The sequence below is a fragment of the Macrobrachium rosenbergii genome, chromosome 4, assembly GCF_040412425.1.
Source record: "Macrobrachium rosenbergii isolate ZJJX-2024 chromosome 4, ASM4041242v1, whole genome shotgun sequence".
Classification (NCBI taxonomy): Eukaryota; Metazoa; Arthropoda; class Malacostraca; order Decapoda; family Palaemonidae; genus Macrobrachium; species Macrobrachium rosenbergii.
Window position 1 is genome coordinate 25,134,641 of NC_089744.1, and position 17,860 is coordinate 25,152,500.

A 17,860-nucleotide genomic window follows, 5' to 3' on the forward strand; every position below is an offset into this window, starting at 1 on the left:
GAAAAATAAGATTTGTCGCCGATGTCATTCTGAAGCAAAAGAAAATATAATACAACGGTGCAACTGAGCAAATGAAGAAACTACTGTAGCTGAGAAGAATCATTGAAACTATCACTATCAACCCTAAAAATTTAAAATGTATCTGTAAAAAAAAAAAGGTTATTTTTAATGCCTTCAGCAGCATCTACTATAGTGCATGTTCCCCTAAAGGTGCCATAATAAATATAAGTTGCCAAATGCTTTTGAAGATATTTCTTCCATTAGACTCTAATAGGCAAATGAAGATTCACTGTAAGGTAGTAATAACCAATCCCTGGAAAAGAGTAATTTTCTGTGTGCATGCAGTAAAACCAACTTGAAGCACAAACGTCCATAGTAAACAACAAATAAGACAGCGCCAGACAATGTTCTCTGTTTTTACTTATATACCAAAATATGTATACATGCTAGTGAATACACAAACGTAACTCAATAAAATATTCTCAACATTTATATAAAAAATATTCAGCACTTCTAAGAATATCAAATCACACTTAAGAATTTCCATTAGAGACAAGAAAAGGAAGGCAGAAAGTACCTTGATCACCTGCAGCATGAAAAGAAGAAAAGGATCATTAATCAAACACATAAGAACCGGTGTTTGAAAGATTTGGATCAATATAACATGTACAATTTGAGGCAAGAAAAGAACTTTAAAAACTAAATAAATGATGAAGACTTCCATTTGAAAAGAATCTGAAACAAGCGCCGACCAAGGAGAATGAATGAAATATGGGTAAATGACACCGTAGAGTTTTAAGCAATTCTACATACATACAAACTTGATTGGAGAATGTCATTTTCACAAAATTTTATTTCAAATATTTACATCATGTACCAATTCGTTTATTTCTGGTTTTCTTATAAGACATACAATTATATAAGTTATGTACTATAATATCAAAGTATTACGCCGATTGTACGGCCCTACTAAAAGCAACGATTCAATTTTAATTACTCTTGGCCGACATAAACTGAAAGGCTAAAACATATTTCATCCTTAATGTCACCTTATTTCCTCTATTTTTTTATGAGTAGGGGGGCAGAGCTCAGCTTGGAAGCCAGCGATTTAACCAGTGAGTCAAATACTAAAATCTTCTCTGTTCATACTTAATGATATTCAAAGAGACTGCTCATGTGTAGAAGCAAATAGGTACCAAAATACAAGATTTGAAATTGTAATCGAAATAATGATCAAATGACTGGATATATCATCTGGTTTCATACTATGAGAGGCTTTTTTAAAAATTTCAAGATAAGTGCTATTACTGTAACTTTCGGTTAATGTATGGCCCATGGGTTTGTAGGATACCATTAAGGAAACCTGACATTAAATATATATATATATATATATATATATATATATATATATATATATATATATATATATATATATATATATATATATATATATATATTATATATATATATATAATATAATATATATATAATATATATATATATATATATATATATATATATATATATATATATATATATATATATATATATATATATATATATATATATATATATATATATATATATATATATATATATATATATACACAATGTATATGAAGAGCAAAAGGGAGGCAAAGCCCAAGACTTACCAATTCAGAGACGAGTGGGATGGACTTCCGCCTGGGTCGAATATCAGGCATACTGTCGATATTGCTGTAGAACGGGTTGTCGCCCGGCCTAGAGACGGGAAAAAGAGAGAGAAAGGAAAAACGAGCGTTAGTCATCGTCGAAAAGCGACCTTTCCCACTGCACTGGACTCGATTTTGAAAATGACTACAGAAAGGACTTTCTAATGTCGTTTCAAATATATAGGATGTAAAGATATATAAATATTTCTTGGTTATCTTTTTTATCATAATGGTGTGATACTTCATGCCTCAGAGGTTCAGTAAAAAAAAGCGAAATTTATTTCTCATTTTGTTCTAAAAAACCAAATGTATTTCTTTGCTGATTATTTAAAAAGGAAACATACGATCAATGGCAATCAGTCAATCAATCCAGCATTTATGAGGGTAGATTTGGGACTATACAAGAAGCACTGTTAAACAATTAACAATAGAGATATATATAAGAATATATATATCCTTCGTGCACATTCGACGTGCCTCTCTCTGCATCAGGCCCTTGTCTTGACGAGTGTTGGTGCGGGCAGCAGCAGCAATAAAAAGGGGGAGGGGGAGGGGGCATAAAGGGTACAGCACAGCGCTAATTTACTCCACTGGATACAAAAGCAATTTGTTATCAACATTCTAAATTAAAAAAATAAGACAAATAACCATCACTTTTATACACTTAAAATATCATCATTGATATCCATACGACCTAACTAAGTCATTTCTCACTACTGATAATTATACAGCTTTTCTCGTCATGCGCCGCCCTATGATTTCTGAAGATTCGAGTCAGAAGGAGGCATTCTGTTTGGTGCACACTGAATTCAGGTCAAATATTGAAGAGGTAATTTACACACACGGACAGATGACATGTTCTAAGCACTTCCTTCTCTTCGCAACTCCAGAGACATACCGCGACGCATGACTGCAGCCTCATCTACAGCAGATATAATAACATCACTGGTGCCAAAACTATTACTGACTGTCCCATCTGCGTTTTTAGTTTTGGGCTGACAAAAAAAATATAACTCAGCATATTGGAACGACGGATGTGGCAACACTGATACGGTCACCGATACCATCGTCTTCCAGAATATTTTTTCCTCTATTACCACCTAGACATGGTAACACTGGTCTGAAGATTCCTTGGTTATCTGGTAACGGCGTCGACGGCAACTTTCCTCCTTCCAAGGTCGACCTCGGTCTCAAGACTCACCTTCAGTCAATTATACAGAAGGATGACCAACGTCGGACACGTCCAAAAATAACCACAAACTATTTCACCAGATCTAATATGCCATTCGACGAAATCAAGACCCACTTGATCGACCCGAATTCAGAACCTTAAAATACGCTCTTCTAATGCAAACACCAAATAAGACAGAGAAAAAGTTGAAAAACTCATGTACAAAAATAGTTTTCATTGTAATATATAACAATAGAAAGAAAATATATAAAAATCAAGCAATTTGTTCCATCTAGAACCACTTTCTTTAAACGTCGTATCAGACAATCATCACACGACAAAATTCTTTTAGAAAGAGCCACTGAGTTGCATAAAGTAAAGTGAAAAATTATAACAGCCACGTTTAGGATACTCGGAAAAAATAAGAGAAATATCAGTGTAATAATCAATAACAACGGCAGTGAAAAAAAATATCACAAGCGGCTGTAGATTACAACAGCCTGCCGCTGAGATAAAAATAACATACATTAAAAACGTTTTCTTTTTCTTTAACTACAAATCGGCACGTAGCTTGCAACTCTGCAATACACCACAGAAATATATATATATATATATATATATATATATATATATATATATATATATATATATATATATATATATATATATATATATAATTTATATTAGTTTACTGGTCACGTTTACCACGTCACTATGATTCCAACGGCCATACAGTGCACTCTCAGCCTCTCAATTTTTTTCATAAAATTTTTTGCTTTGAAAGCCTTAGAAAATTCTAATGTGAAGTGTAACGAGGAATTTCTCCTTTCCATTGCAAAGCCTCGAACTTCTTGGAGAGAGAGAGAGGGTGCGTGTTCAGCGCTTCAGACCACTTCGCAAGAAGATGGCAAAAAGCTTCTTATCCTTGAAGGGTGGTAAGCTCAGTGGTAGAGTGCTGATCTGGCATTCACAGTCTTTGGTCTGATTCTCGTTTGCGGCTCACCTACCCATCCACCCATGTGTAGATGGGTACAGCAGCCGCTTAGCTGGGAGCCAAAGGCGGAAGAGAATGAAGCCGGCCAACTTAATCTACCATCCTCGAACTAGTAAGCAATGGCACTGAGCTGACTTTGACTTCACCACTCAAAGAAGGACACATTTAACGAAACAATGGAAAGACAGATCTCTCTGTATACTGATCAGTCGAAATCAGTTCCATCATTCCCAACGTGTATAATGCTAATAGCCAGATGACTATTCAACTCTGTTTAAAGCAAAGAGTTATCTCCATTCCTTCCGAAAGTGAAACGCATGGAATCACGCACAGGCGTTCCTGATATTACTTTGATATATACGAGTGTATATATATATATATATATATATATATATATATATATATATATATATATATATATATATATATATATAGACAGAGAGAGAGAGAGAAACAATAAATATCACCTTTACGGACAAGTAAAGACAAAATTACTGACAGCAGGATAGAAAGAACAATAGACAGATGGATAGATATGCGAACGAGTGAGAGAGAGAGATTTAAGGAGACTAAGAAGAGACGGATAGGAGGTGTGGAAGACATCTGAGTGATGGGATGGTAGGCCGATATAAGGATCTTAAATATTGATATCCCTCGAAGGAATCTCATTAACATTCATGAGATCGTCTGGGATATTCTAGGCTTCAACGATTTTCACTTGCCCCGTCACAAAATGGAGAGACTCGTGCTTTCCTACTTTTATTTTTCTCAGAATTAATCCTAAGAACAGAATGCCACCATTCAATGTCAAATTTCACTGAAAATGAAACTGTAACCCTAAGATAGAATAAGTCTTTTGGCTATATCACCGTGCTTTAAGGGAGACAGGTAATGTTTCTATACAAGGTTGACACCAAACTGATGTTAGGTGACGACAGGTAAAATTTTTCAATATGCGGTTGATACCAAAATGACGACAGATAATATTTTTTCACATGAGGTTGATACCAAACTGACGACAGATAATATTTTTCCACATGCAGATAATACCAAATTGACGACAGGTAATATTTTTCCACGAGGTTGATATTATGTTGATGATAGGTGTTATTTTTCCACATAAGGTTGATACCAAACTGATGACAGATACTATTTTTCCACATGAGGCTGATACCAAATTGACGACATATAATATTTTTTCACATGAGGTTGATACCAAATTGACGACATGTAATATTTTTCCACATAAGGTTGATGCCAAACTGACGACAGGTAATACTTTTCCACATGAGGCTGATACCAAACTGACAACAGGCAATACTTTTTATACGAGTTTGATATTAAACTAACAAGTAAAATTTTTTTTCACATATGCTCGATACCAAAATGAAACAAGTATTATTTTTCCACATAGGGTTGATATTAAACTGGCGAGAGGTAATATTTTCCACATAAGGTTGATACCAAACTGATGATAGGTAACATTTTCATATATGAGGTTGATATCAGGCTGACGACAGGTAATATTTTTCCACACAGAGTTGATACCTAACTGTTGACAGATAATTTTTTATATATACAGGGTTATACCAAAATAACGACAGGTAATATTATTCCACATAAGGTTAATAACAAACTGAAGACAGGTAGTATTTTTTTTACATAAAGTTGATACCAAACTAACGATGGGCAATATTTTTCCACAAAAAGTGTATCCCAAATTGACGACAGATAATATTTTTTAAATAAGATCGATACCAAACTGACGACATATTTTCCGCATAAGTTTGATACCAAACTGATGACAGGTAATATTTTTCTATATAAGGTTGATGTCCAAATGACGGCAGATTATATTTTCCCACATACGGTTGATATCAAACCGAAGACAGATAATATTTTTCCAAATAAAGTGATATCAAATTTCCGGGAGGTAATATTTTCTGCATAAGGTTGCTGCCAAACTGACGACGGAAAGTATAATTCCAAATAATATCGATAACAAACTGATGACAGGTAATATTTTCCCCATATGTGGCTTAGAAAGAGAAAATACTTGATGTAAACACGCGGTATTTTTCTTTTTTATATTTCTTACTGTCCATGCCCATGAACTTCCTAACAGGATATTAATTGAGAATATCTTAATCACATAACTCCAAAAATCTTGCGTAGGGGATAATAGGACAAGTGAATAAACGTTTGCACTTGAAAATTTGGTAAATATGCCCATCACAAACAAAAACACTATATGGTTTATATATATGAAAACACAGTGTTTCCTTCTTAGCCTCTCTATACATACAAGGACATGAATTATGTAAGTATCTGAATTTATGTATAAATGAGTAAAACCTTATCATTTTTGTTTCCAATATCCTTATTCAATTCTCGGGGTGAATAACATAGATGAATATGAATAATTTACAGCACCATACCGATGGTGGATTATGCTAATGCCATTTTTCTCTTAGCGAGGAAAAACAAATTTGTACGAGAGAGAGAGAGAGAGAGAGAGAGAGAGAGAGAGAGAGAGAGAGAGAGAGAGAGAGAGAGAACAACTCCAGACGTAACCCAATTTAAAGTTTTGTTTACTTAGCCTTTACAACACTGCACGCATGCATCCCTTGTAAGGCAAAAACAAGCATGTATATGCAAATGACCTGATCATCATACCCACGCTTGGAGGAGGGGGAAAAAGTACTTCCGAATGTTATCAGACTTTTGTTGCAGTAGGATGGAAAGGAGAGACGATATCTAGAGTGGAACAGGCAAATAAACGCCATCAGAAAACGTGCATTTCTTTCGCCTATTCATGCAATGGAAGTTTATAATTTGTGTTTTTGAAGATGGATAGACTCTGTAGAGTAACTGATTTGCTAAGAAAGACGAGCTTTTGAATTATAATGCATTTTTCAGGGAGGTGATTGCTGAATTACTAGTTAATATTTTTCGGAGCAGGAGGACCTCACTCACGCAATTCTAATGCTAAAAGAGATATGAAAATGTTTATGCTATTCAAAGTGGACGTTCGCTATCACAGAAATAAGCAGAACGCAGATCTGTTAGGTATGGCCACGAAAATTAGGGATCTTCGTTCACTTGCGAGATTCATGGCATCTTTACTATTTAAAAGTGCCTTTCCATACAGTAGGCATACAGCAGGAAGATTCTGAAAACAGTCATCATAAGACAAACAGATAACACAAACTTGTACGAAGGGCATTGGAAGGCAAACATTCAGGACAAAACCCTCATGAAGCCTTTCGTTAACAAGACAACCAAACAGACAACCAGATAACCATAGCTAAAAAAAGCACAGGTATATCATGTCTGGAGATCAGAACTTCAATTCACCTCCTATCAAACACTGAAGACAAAAAATCTCCTGGAAGGAAACGAATCCGGACAGAATACCTTTTTAAATCCAAACTGGTTCAACCAAAGCAACTTTCTACCTCCCATATAGATACTGGGCCGATGTGTAGGCCGAAATATAGTAGCCTCTTCAAATTTCTTTTTTTCTTTTATGGGAACTTTCAAGAAAAATGTTAAACTGTTTCATTACAAGAGGTTGTAGTGCTGCTGATGAAGTACTAGTCACTTGTGTTGCTAAATTGCGCAGCTTTTGAGCGGTGTCAATTTATCTGTTGCAGAGTTTCATTCTTAATTCAATTTTACATGAAAAACGGAGCAGTGATTCCAGTCTGGTTTTTCTCACTGATGGCCCATTTCAAGAAACTGTATTCTCCCCTTAATATATGAGTATGTTTGCATTTACTGCTTACAAAGACGGGATATAAACCCATCAACAATAAAAGGGATGGAAAAAAGGAAGGAAATGTTTCTACCCATCAGTCTCTCTCTTAACGCAGAATGCATCCTAGTCTCCTTTCAAACTGCAAGAAGAGGAAATTTAAACCCTTTCGAAGTAAGTGTTGATCTCTCAATCCTGTTACAGAGGAGGATCACGATCCTATTCCTTTAAAGTTAAATCCAATTCAGAGGGGGTTGGGTCCTCTCTGTGAATCCTCTTTTCAGATCCCCTTCCAAAGCAGTTACCTTAACCAGCCTCCTGGAGGAGGTTTGCTTGACCTGATGTTTCTCTTTAAACATATTATACTTCTTATCACTACATCTTTTACTTGTGTGAATCTTTGTCTAGATGTTTCATTGTATTATACGCAAATGGCGAAGAACATATCTAAGGAAAATAACAAATATTCCTTTAAAATATCTGTGTTAAATACGCAAAAATAACAACGTCAAGTCAAACAACTTTCCAGTAAAGCAAAGGTTGGTTGATTAAAATGTGATGTAAAAAATGTCGCCATTGTAAACAGACCGCTTTTTACTTTATGCATACCAACGTTTGCGAGAGAGAGAGAGAGAGAGAGAGAGAGAGAGAGAGAGAGAGAGAGAGAGAGAGAGACTCGCGTTTAGGCATTCAAAATTTGTACAGTTCCAACCATTCGAATCATTTATCTTGTTTTTGCAGGAACGACAAAACGTTAGATAACGCCTTCTAGAGAACACATTACAGATACTGTTAATTGATACAAAACAAAATTTTTATTAGATCCAAAGTCATGAAATCACTGTTCTAATAAAAAAATCTGCATTAAGAAACGTTGGGAGGTTGAAATCCAGTACGTCAACGATGGACAGTACCTGGTGAACGCTTAAGAAATATTTCTATCTGTAAATATAACGTACCTAGTGAAAACTACATAAAATGATAACAAAATACTCTAATAACACTTAACAAATGCATGAACAACAATAAAATACGTCTGAAGAAAGCTCTGAATTGGCGACGTTTGACATTCACATCTACAGAAGCCGACAGTGGAAGTCAGGGAGTAGTAAATGGAAATCTATACAGATTCATTTCCATCCTGTGTCCGTGAACGTAGTTTTAGGAACGGAAAGCGAGAACAATTTATGACAGAAATCGGTTAAACTGACCTGGGAACTCGTGCATGCACTGTCAAGGTTTAATTTTTTTTTGTTTGGCTTTATGTTTTCTCAGGCATAGTTCTTATTTATTTTCTACTATCTTTCCCAAAATGCTAGGAGCAAAGTTCATCAGTCTTAAATACTACTCAATAAAAGTAATTTTTCGCTTTGAATCTATTCTACATGTTAACATTGTGGAAGGAAGGGGGGATATTTCATCCCCCAAATTAACGAGCACTCGGTAATACTTGCAGAGTTTGGCATCAACTGTTACCATTCTAAAACAAACTATAAAGATCTCATGTTTATCTCAGAGAGGCTACAGAATAACAGATACAGGTGGTATTTCTTTCTTTCAAACATTCTAAAAGGCCATCATGTGGAAAACACAAAACTCATTAACTATGCGCTAACTCATCTGAAGGCATTCTGATAGATAATAGACTATTACACAAAAATAGGTATTTTGTTCATACAACAAATGAGCATACAATTTACGTAAACTCTTTCATCCTGGTAAAAGTAAATTATTCTTCAAGCTTTTTTCAGTTATAAAGAGGAGCTATTAAGATATTACTAAAACATATCCAGAAAAAAGAATCCGACAGGTAGTTTTGACTACATGATAACCAATATAATTTGAATGCAAAATATGGTAAAAATTACAGAAATTCTGCAAAGAATATTCCGGTCGTATAAGTAATGCAACGAATAATACCATCTCGGAAGCTAGGCAATGTACATACAACCAGACTATTAGAAAATTAATCAAACAATGTCAAAAGAAACGTTTACCTAACAGAAATCCAGACTGTACAGTCTGTTGATGTTCTTCACGACCCGAAATGCTTAAAAAGGTCAAGACAACGATTTAAGAACCCTGGCCCTTTACTTAACGCTCCCTTGCCCTTTCTTGGTATCAAAATAACCTTCACAATTCGAAGTAACCGTGCGTTTGCTAAGCTTGTTTTCTGCATGGGGGACCTTTCAAGAAACCTCCTCCAACTCGGTTATTTTGACTACGCTTCTTTACCCTTTACTGCTATTCCATTTGGGTCACTGTACACAAACCTCCTTAATATATGCTTAAGTGTCTTGTAAAAAAAAAAAAAGTTATCTTGAAAACAGTAAACTGATAAGGGCATCGTCGTTCTATAATTTTCAGGAGTCCAAAGCGAAATATATATTAATTTTTAGTGACGAAAACTTTTTATAATAAATAACTATTGGAAAATAACCTTTATGGCTGCATAAGTTTATTTTTTCACAACACAGACATTATGTTCATTCAAATATACACCACATACTTTACAAAGCACTGCTATTTCTAGTTTTATTTTCTCTAGTAGAGATGAGTGATTATAGCACTCGGATTATCCGAATTTCTCTCTATATTAGTATCTTACATACTTTATAGTTATGTCATGCATCGTTCATTTTATCTTCCCGCAGAAATCATGTATTTACATCGGGTCTCTGTCGAAGCAATAGCGAAAACGCCAATGCCCATTCCATTCAATTAAGGGAACACTCTATAACAATTTGCTTCACAAATTTTCCATAATATTTCGGTGCTTGTCACGAGGCCATTCGTAAAAATACGATGTATAACGGGAAAAAAAATCTGTGGATGAAATAATATGTTTATTTTGACCTCTACATTTACAAACAATACCTAAAACAACTTGGTTATTGTTTTGATGAAATGTCTGCGTCAACTGCTGCGCTAAAAAAAAGCAGTTCCCAGACATTTCAATTTACGAAAGCCCAAAACAAGGCCGAACCAAAAGGCAAAAGTTAATTTCAAAGTCGCCACTGACAGGTGTAGCTTTTCGTGTTCTTCCCATAAGCACATGAAGAACTGCTATGATTTTCACGGTTTTGCTTTCTTTTGCAAAAGATCATGCTGAGAGTTTAACTGCATGATGAATTTACCCTGCTCGGTTGGAATAAATTAACACAATGTTTCATAAGCGCATGACACTGTTGATGGACAGAAGTCATTATATAACTAATAAAAATGACTGAAAACACAATAACTAGAAGGAAAAATACAGTCTTGTATGCTGCATGTACATAATTAAAAACTCTCTTTGTTTTAAATATATTTAACGGAAAATTCGCATTCGCAGTACAAATTCACCGGAGCACGTTCAATTTCAAACAGAAAATCTTGCCCTAATGGTTTAGGGCATTTAACATAGGAATTTTAAATTCTTCGCAAAACACCAATTAACAATCTCAGTGGCAATAAATATTCTCGGTATGCTGAAGGAATAAAAAAAAAACGGTTCGTAGAAGGAACTAGAGGAAAAACTTCAGGATTTTTCATTAGATCCACGAGAAAAAAAAAAACATTCTAACACGCATTTGTGCATGAAAAGGCTACACGAGAGGAGACCACTGTGAATGACAAAAGCAATAACAATAATAAACCACAACTATAATAATAAATCATTATTTACAATATAAAACGAAATGAAAAATTACTTTTACCTAAAAGCAAAAAGAATCCCTATGATGAGAGAAGGCAAGATACAAACCTCTGCACGAAAATCCTTAGATGATAAGCGATAACAAAGCAACACAGAATCACACGAAACGGAAGGAAAAATTTTGAACTACGAAAAATTAAAGAAAAACAATCAGAAGGTAAACACTCCATACTGAATACAAAATACAAAAGAATAACATTAACCAAGTGAAGTGGCACTGTAAAACGGAATATAACCTCCATTTAGACCAAATTAGACTCCCAAACATTTCTAAAGCAAGGGATGAAGACCCCAAAGACATGAAACGTCTACGTCAAGTGACACAACCTGCCATATATTCTCCGCGAGACAACAAACAGATGTGAAAATGAAGCGTAGAGGATAATAATAATAATAATAATAATAATAATAATAATAATAATAATAATAATAATAATAATAATAACAACAAAATGCATGGGACTCATAGGCCAAAACTAAGTACTAACGACTTGTTCCTATGAGCACTAACCGTCCCATTCTCAGAGCTGAATATCGAAGAGAGCAACAACCACAAAAAAAAAAAAAAAGTCTCGACCACAAAATAAGCCGGACCACACATTCGAGAGAATATTACTATCAGCAATAACACCTGCGATGGCATTATTTCATTTATGTTTACACCTTTATACATACAAGAATATTTAATTACTTCTAAATATAGCACACTAAGGTTTAACCTCTAATTAAAGATATACATCAGTCACTTACATGTATATTCCAGTTAAAAAAAGGCATGTTACACATCCTTTAGGATCTAGGGGGTCCTTAACCCGAATCAAGCCAGCTAATCATTGAAAAATCCTTCACAAAGGATGTCGAGGAACAGGGAGAGAGAGAGAGAGAGAGAGAGAGAGAGAGAGAGAGAGAGAGAGAGAGAGAGAGAGAGAAGTACAGGTAGTATAAAAATAAGAGGAGGAGGAGATGAAGCTAGTGTAGGAATAGGAATAGGAAGAGGAGTAGTGAAATCAAGCAGGTGAAAAGGTCCCCTACCCTCTCGTCCCTGAATTCACTGTAACCTACGAGATCTACTATTTATATAGCGACTAGTAGAGGTGGGGTATTGGCATGGAACAAGGGCAAGGGAGCTGTTATATATATGAGGGTATGAGGTGTCACGATGTCCATGATCAATTAACACACCACAGAGCCGTCTACGTTTCCCCAGCAATATATTGGGCTAGACAGCTGTTTAATAAATAAAAAAAAATCAAATCAAATAAAAAACACCGTCACGGTTTTCTTTATTACAGCAGCAAAAAACATTCCCAATAAGAACTACTGCGCAACAGCCAACTGTCTAAGTTTTTAATAGTACATGAACAACGTTCTCCTATCCCGGACCGGGCGTCCAGACCGGACCAGGACCCAAAAGACCAAGACGCACGGGTCCATACGCCACCCCTTTGGAGCAAAAGATTCGGGAGAGCGTGAGGTCTGGTGTCAGGGCAGTTGGGGAGTGCCCGGTCTGGTCGCCAGTCATGAGGATGGGTAGCGGTGTAAGAGAACTACACAGACCAAAGATTTACGCACACTTTCCCCAACACCCAGACAAAAATAGATAGAAAAAAAGTTGAAAAATATTTTGGGGCATCGAACCTTTGAGGATTAAGAAAGGCAGGTGTTCAGATTTTACAAAAAGGCCTTTGCAATGTGAACATCAAACACTTGTTCAATTATATTACAGTATTCGGCAACGTAAAGAAGAGAGAGCGGTTTTCCTTCTCAGCACGATGTTTAAACATCACTTTTTATACGAAGTTCATTGGTTAGTTAACATTTTCTTAAACAAATCAGTATATCTCATTTCTTTAGAGTCATTTCATCCACTACGTAAAATTCGAATATAATTATCATTACTGCAAAAAATATTAAAACAGAAACACAAACATTATTAATAACAAGCCTAACTAATGTTAGGCTCACGTTGCTAAAATGCGATTAATTTGTAACACTATCCAGGAATTCTGTATTTCTCTTTCCATCAGCAAGCGATACGGTATTAAAAAGCAAAATTCCGTTCATCTTTAAAATCACGTACGATCTTTTCATCAGTTTCAACTTGACAACATTGTGAGATGAATTGAAGCGCGAATACAATTCCACGCTACTCCCGTTAAGAATAAAAATATTTTAAAATGCAAAGGAAAAAAATCTCAATTTATTTATTAGTTCCATCAAATGCTGCAGCTGGAAGTTGGACATCTCCCCTTCTCAGGGGTCCCCAAAGGTTCAGCCTCATCTCCAAAATATAAACCGGGTTTTACGGGGAAATTATTTCTTACATTTAAAAGGCCAGATTTAAGGGCGTAGTGCCGAAGCGTAGCTTGTGGGAGATTAAATAAAACACATAAAAAGGAAATTTAAAAGAAAAAAAAAAACGTTGTTGAACACGTCTTTGAATCAGTCCCTGAATTCAAAGGAGGATGTACGACTTCATCTTCTAACAGAGCTATTTTTTGGTTGTTTAAGTCTACTGGGATTAATGTCTAGCAGTTCTTCTTTTGGCTTTCTTTACAAAGCTCTCTAAATACGTTTAGGTCTTATTGTCCTTTAAGTTGAAGTCTAATTCTTTTTATCTACTGTATACACTAGTTGCTCAAATCGTCTATGACCTTTACACGAGCCACATTGAAATATAATTCATGAATTATGGAAGTAAATAAATTCGGCGGAAAGATCAGCAGGACTCCAACTTTATGGTTTGAACTTATTACAGTCAGAAGCAAAAGCTCAAAAGAAAAAGAAGTACCAAAAAACCCTCAAAGGGAAAAATAAAGAGAAACAGATTCACACACAAAAGGCCCAGAAGAGACGCCTCTTTAAAAAAAACTCTCTTACTAGCAGGAAAGGACAGAAAAGGAATAGAGGAATTTCTCCTGTCACAAAATAATCTTTTTCCAGTTTCTAATCGATTTGTCTCAATACTACTGAAAGCTGTATCTTTTCCCTTATGTAAAAGTGAATCTAAACTGACTTTAAACAGAAAAGTTTAATAAAATTAAATGAAGGCAAACATACCCTAGAATGATTTAAAAAAAAATTTTTGATTAAAAAAGAAAACTAAAAGATTCATGAATGTCAACATAAACCTTGATTCACATTAATGCTTCTTTATAAGCAATATTTCAAAACTATATGAAACACTATAGAGTAATTTTCTTCAGCAATATACCACTAAAATCATGAATATATAATACAAATAATACAAAATATTATCATGACATGGAAAATCATATCTAAATTGTGAACTATGAAAACAGAATGACTCAATGATCTTTATGTAAGTAAATAAAAATGAGTAAAATCATTTGCAATTCAGTACATGGACCAAAAAAAAAAGAAAATATAATATTATGGAAGAACAGTAACTACTAAGGGATTCAGAGCCGATGAAACACGGTTTTTCGGCAACAACTTTTTACCAAAGCATCGGATAAAGGTGAAAGTTGGCAAATGTATATTTTATAACCCTACCTAATTTTTGCAAGTATTATTTAGTATCTAAGTTCGATAGTTTTGATATTTATAGAGTAAAATGAAGTCACCGATGCCGGAACCGAGAAAATCAGACAAGGATCCTAAAATAATTCGTTACGTAAACGTATTATGACGTCATGAGGCTCCGCCCATCCAACAGGTAGGCGGTGAATGGATAAGCTTACAGTCTAGGCTTCAACAAATTCGATAATGGCCAGCAGGATATGGAATTGTCCCGGTGGTTGCAAGACTGCATTTGTGCTACAGCTTGCCACTTTGTATACATGCGAGAAGACCCATGGCAAGATTTATATAGCGTGAATATGCAATTATTTCTATAGTGGATAATAGTTACTTGGCCAGCCCTGAAGTGTGGGCAGGAGCTGTTGTTAAGCAATCCCGACCTCTTCCTCGAGAGTAACGATGAAGACATTTTGTAAATAAATTATGTATAGTGTTGGACGTTTTATTTGTACATCTAAAACATATTTATTAAAACACAATGATTATAACAATATGTTCCTCATTCAAACTGATTCCAATATATTTTCATTTCCATGCATATCAATATAAATCGTGTTACATTTGATTGATATTAAGTAGGTAAATAATAGCTTGCCCTCAAAATCTTGACTCCTACCATTACCTTTTATTTGCAGCAAGTAGGCTATACGATCGCTGTTTAGGGTGCCGTATGACATAAATAAAAACAAAACAAAGAAAAATAGCAATGGGTTGCATTAACTGAAATAAAACAATGGCGCTGACCTTTACACCTCTAACAATTGAGAGAAATGAGGTATCAACGCTTTTCATTTGAATTCTACTTCTAGTGACCGCTCCTGACTTGCTGCAAATAGAAAGCTATAGTATCGACACCTGAGGTAAATCAAAACGGATGGCCTTTTTGTATTCCCGCCCTGAATAGATGTAGATCTAACAAATGAGCTATAGACTGGTTCATTATGTGGATGAATTACATACACTGAATTATTTGTAAAGCAGAAATAATATGAATATCAAGGAAATGGAAGAATTCCAAGCTAACAACTTAGTCCCAACAACTGCTGTGGAAGTTGCGATGAAACCTCCACAAAAAATAATAATAATAATAATAATAATAATAATAATAATAATAATAATAATAATAATAATAATAATAATAAAATTACCGAGAATGCTCGCCATCATTGATATCGCTGAAACATAGGATAGGTACTGATATCAATTAGTGAATATGTCATCAGCAAGTGGACAGAGCCACAGTGAAGAGATGTTTTCCCCATATGAAAACTTCTCCTCACTGTGGGTGAAGCCTCATTACGTCATAGATTAACGTCATTAATGTGTTCAAAACCCTTACCTGCGATTTTGATGGCTCTGGCATAGGAAACACACTTTTACTCTGATAAGTACCAGAACTATTGAACTTAGGTATTAAATAATCCTTGCAAAAATTAAGTAGGGTTATAAAATATACACTTGCCAACTTTCACCTTTATCCGATGCTTTGATAAAAAGGCACTGCCGAAAAACCGTGTTTCACTGGCTCTGAATCCCTTAGTAGGTCATTAATAATTACAATAAATCAACTTCATAATTGGAAAGTGTTTTATATGACTATACGTCAACTAAATGGGTAATAAAACTGATAAATAAAATCCAACTCACTGAAATCAGGTTCTTTTGGAGAGTTATTCAGTTATTTTCTTCATCTACGGAAATATTTTCAATAACAGCTTTCTGACATTTTTTATTCTAAAAAAATAATTTTTTTCTTGCTGAGTTTGAGATAAAACACCTTCCAAAATATGCGAAATGGCACTTAAAATAACTGATGAAAAGTAATTAGTAGCTTCAGTAACATAATAAACTAAATTAAAATTACTGATCAAGGAAGAAAAAAAATCGTGTTTGTGTCTCCAAAGAATTTTACAAAGCAAAGCAAATCTAAATCTAAAATAAAAAAAGTAGTCAGGATTCACATTTAAATTACACTGAAGGGAGAAATAAAGTAAAAACCTGTTTGAATATCTTATCAATACACTAATCCTACAATTACTAATACTACTACTTCGTATGACTGAACAAATAAGCACAATACACCATTTTAAGCAACTGGATAGTTTACTGGGCTACAGAAGAATGTGGCTTATGTTTACAATTGTCAAAGTCATTTTCTGAAAGTCGAATCGTCTTCTGCCAAAAAATTTCTCTTTCTACTCTTTTAATGAAAGAAACACTACATAAAACACAGAAATTTGTTAAGTTACATGAATCACTGAATGATGGATGTTTATAGTAAATAACAATAACAGATAAATCTGACGAGGAATAGAACAGTCAACGGAAGAACATATTCCAGGTACAAGAGGAAAATAAATACATCAAGAGTCATGACCAATAACAGGAATAATAATAAATGACAATAACAATAATGAATAATAAGAGATATCGTAAATATCAGCAGGAAGGGGAAAAACGGGCTGTGAAGGGTTAAGGGTTAAAAAATTGCTGGTATGCTACGCTTCGGCGAGTGTGTGATGTTGTTTTTTTTTTTGTTTTTTTTTTCTCGTGCGTGGAACCACCACCGTTAATCTACCCACCTGGCAAGGATGACCCTTGTATGGGAACGCAGACAGTCATATAAAAGAACAAGAATGAGCATGTAGGAGAATATAATAAGTATATAATAAAAACACACACACAGCAACAGCCGAGAATAATAATAATGATAATAATAATAATAATAATAATAATAATAATAATAATAATAATTACAGGGAAATAATCCTACTAAAACTGTTATAAAACCAAATAATAATAATAATAATAATACTATTCAGATAATTCAAAGGGAAAATACAGGAGTAGAGAGAGTGAGAGAGGGAGAGAGAGAGAGAATGACACACAGGCATTATTATATATAATATATACAGCTGATCTCAAACACTCTACCGACAAGTGTAAAATCAAGAAAGAAATGAAAAAGGATATTCAGGTGGAGAGAAGAGAATAATACAATCACTAA

At 34.5% G+C, this 17,860-nt stretch overlaps 1 protein-coding gene across 21 annotated transcripts in view; it reads right to left on the minus strand.

The window, feature by feature from the left end:
* The window catches only part of unc-13, a 1,228,603-nt gene that overhangs the window by 107,077 nt on the left and 1,103,666 nt on the right, over positions 1–17,860 (minus strand). For 15 of the 21 annotated variants that reach the window (XM_067091652.1, XM_067091731.1, XM_067091728.1 and 12 more), the window contains 2 exons: positions 17,436–17,450; positions 1,653–1,740 (listed from right to left, as the gene is read on the minus strand). In XM_067091652.1, coding sequence (XP_066947753.1) covers positions 1,653–1,740; positions 17,436–17,450 — 103 coding nt within the window. The remainder of the gene's footprint in view (positions 1–1,652; positions 1,741–17,435; positions 17,451–17,860) is intronic. The other 6 variants (XM_067091750.1, XM_067091742.1, XM_067091626.1 and 3 more) reach the window with 1 other exon arrangement.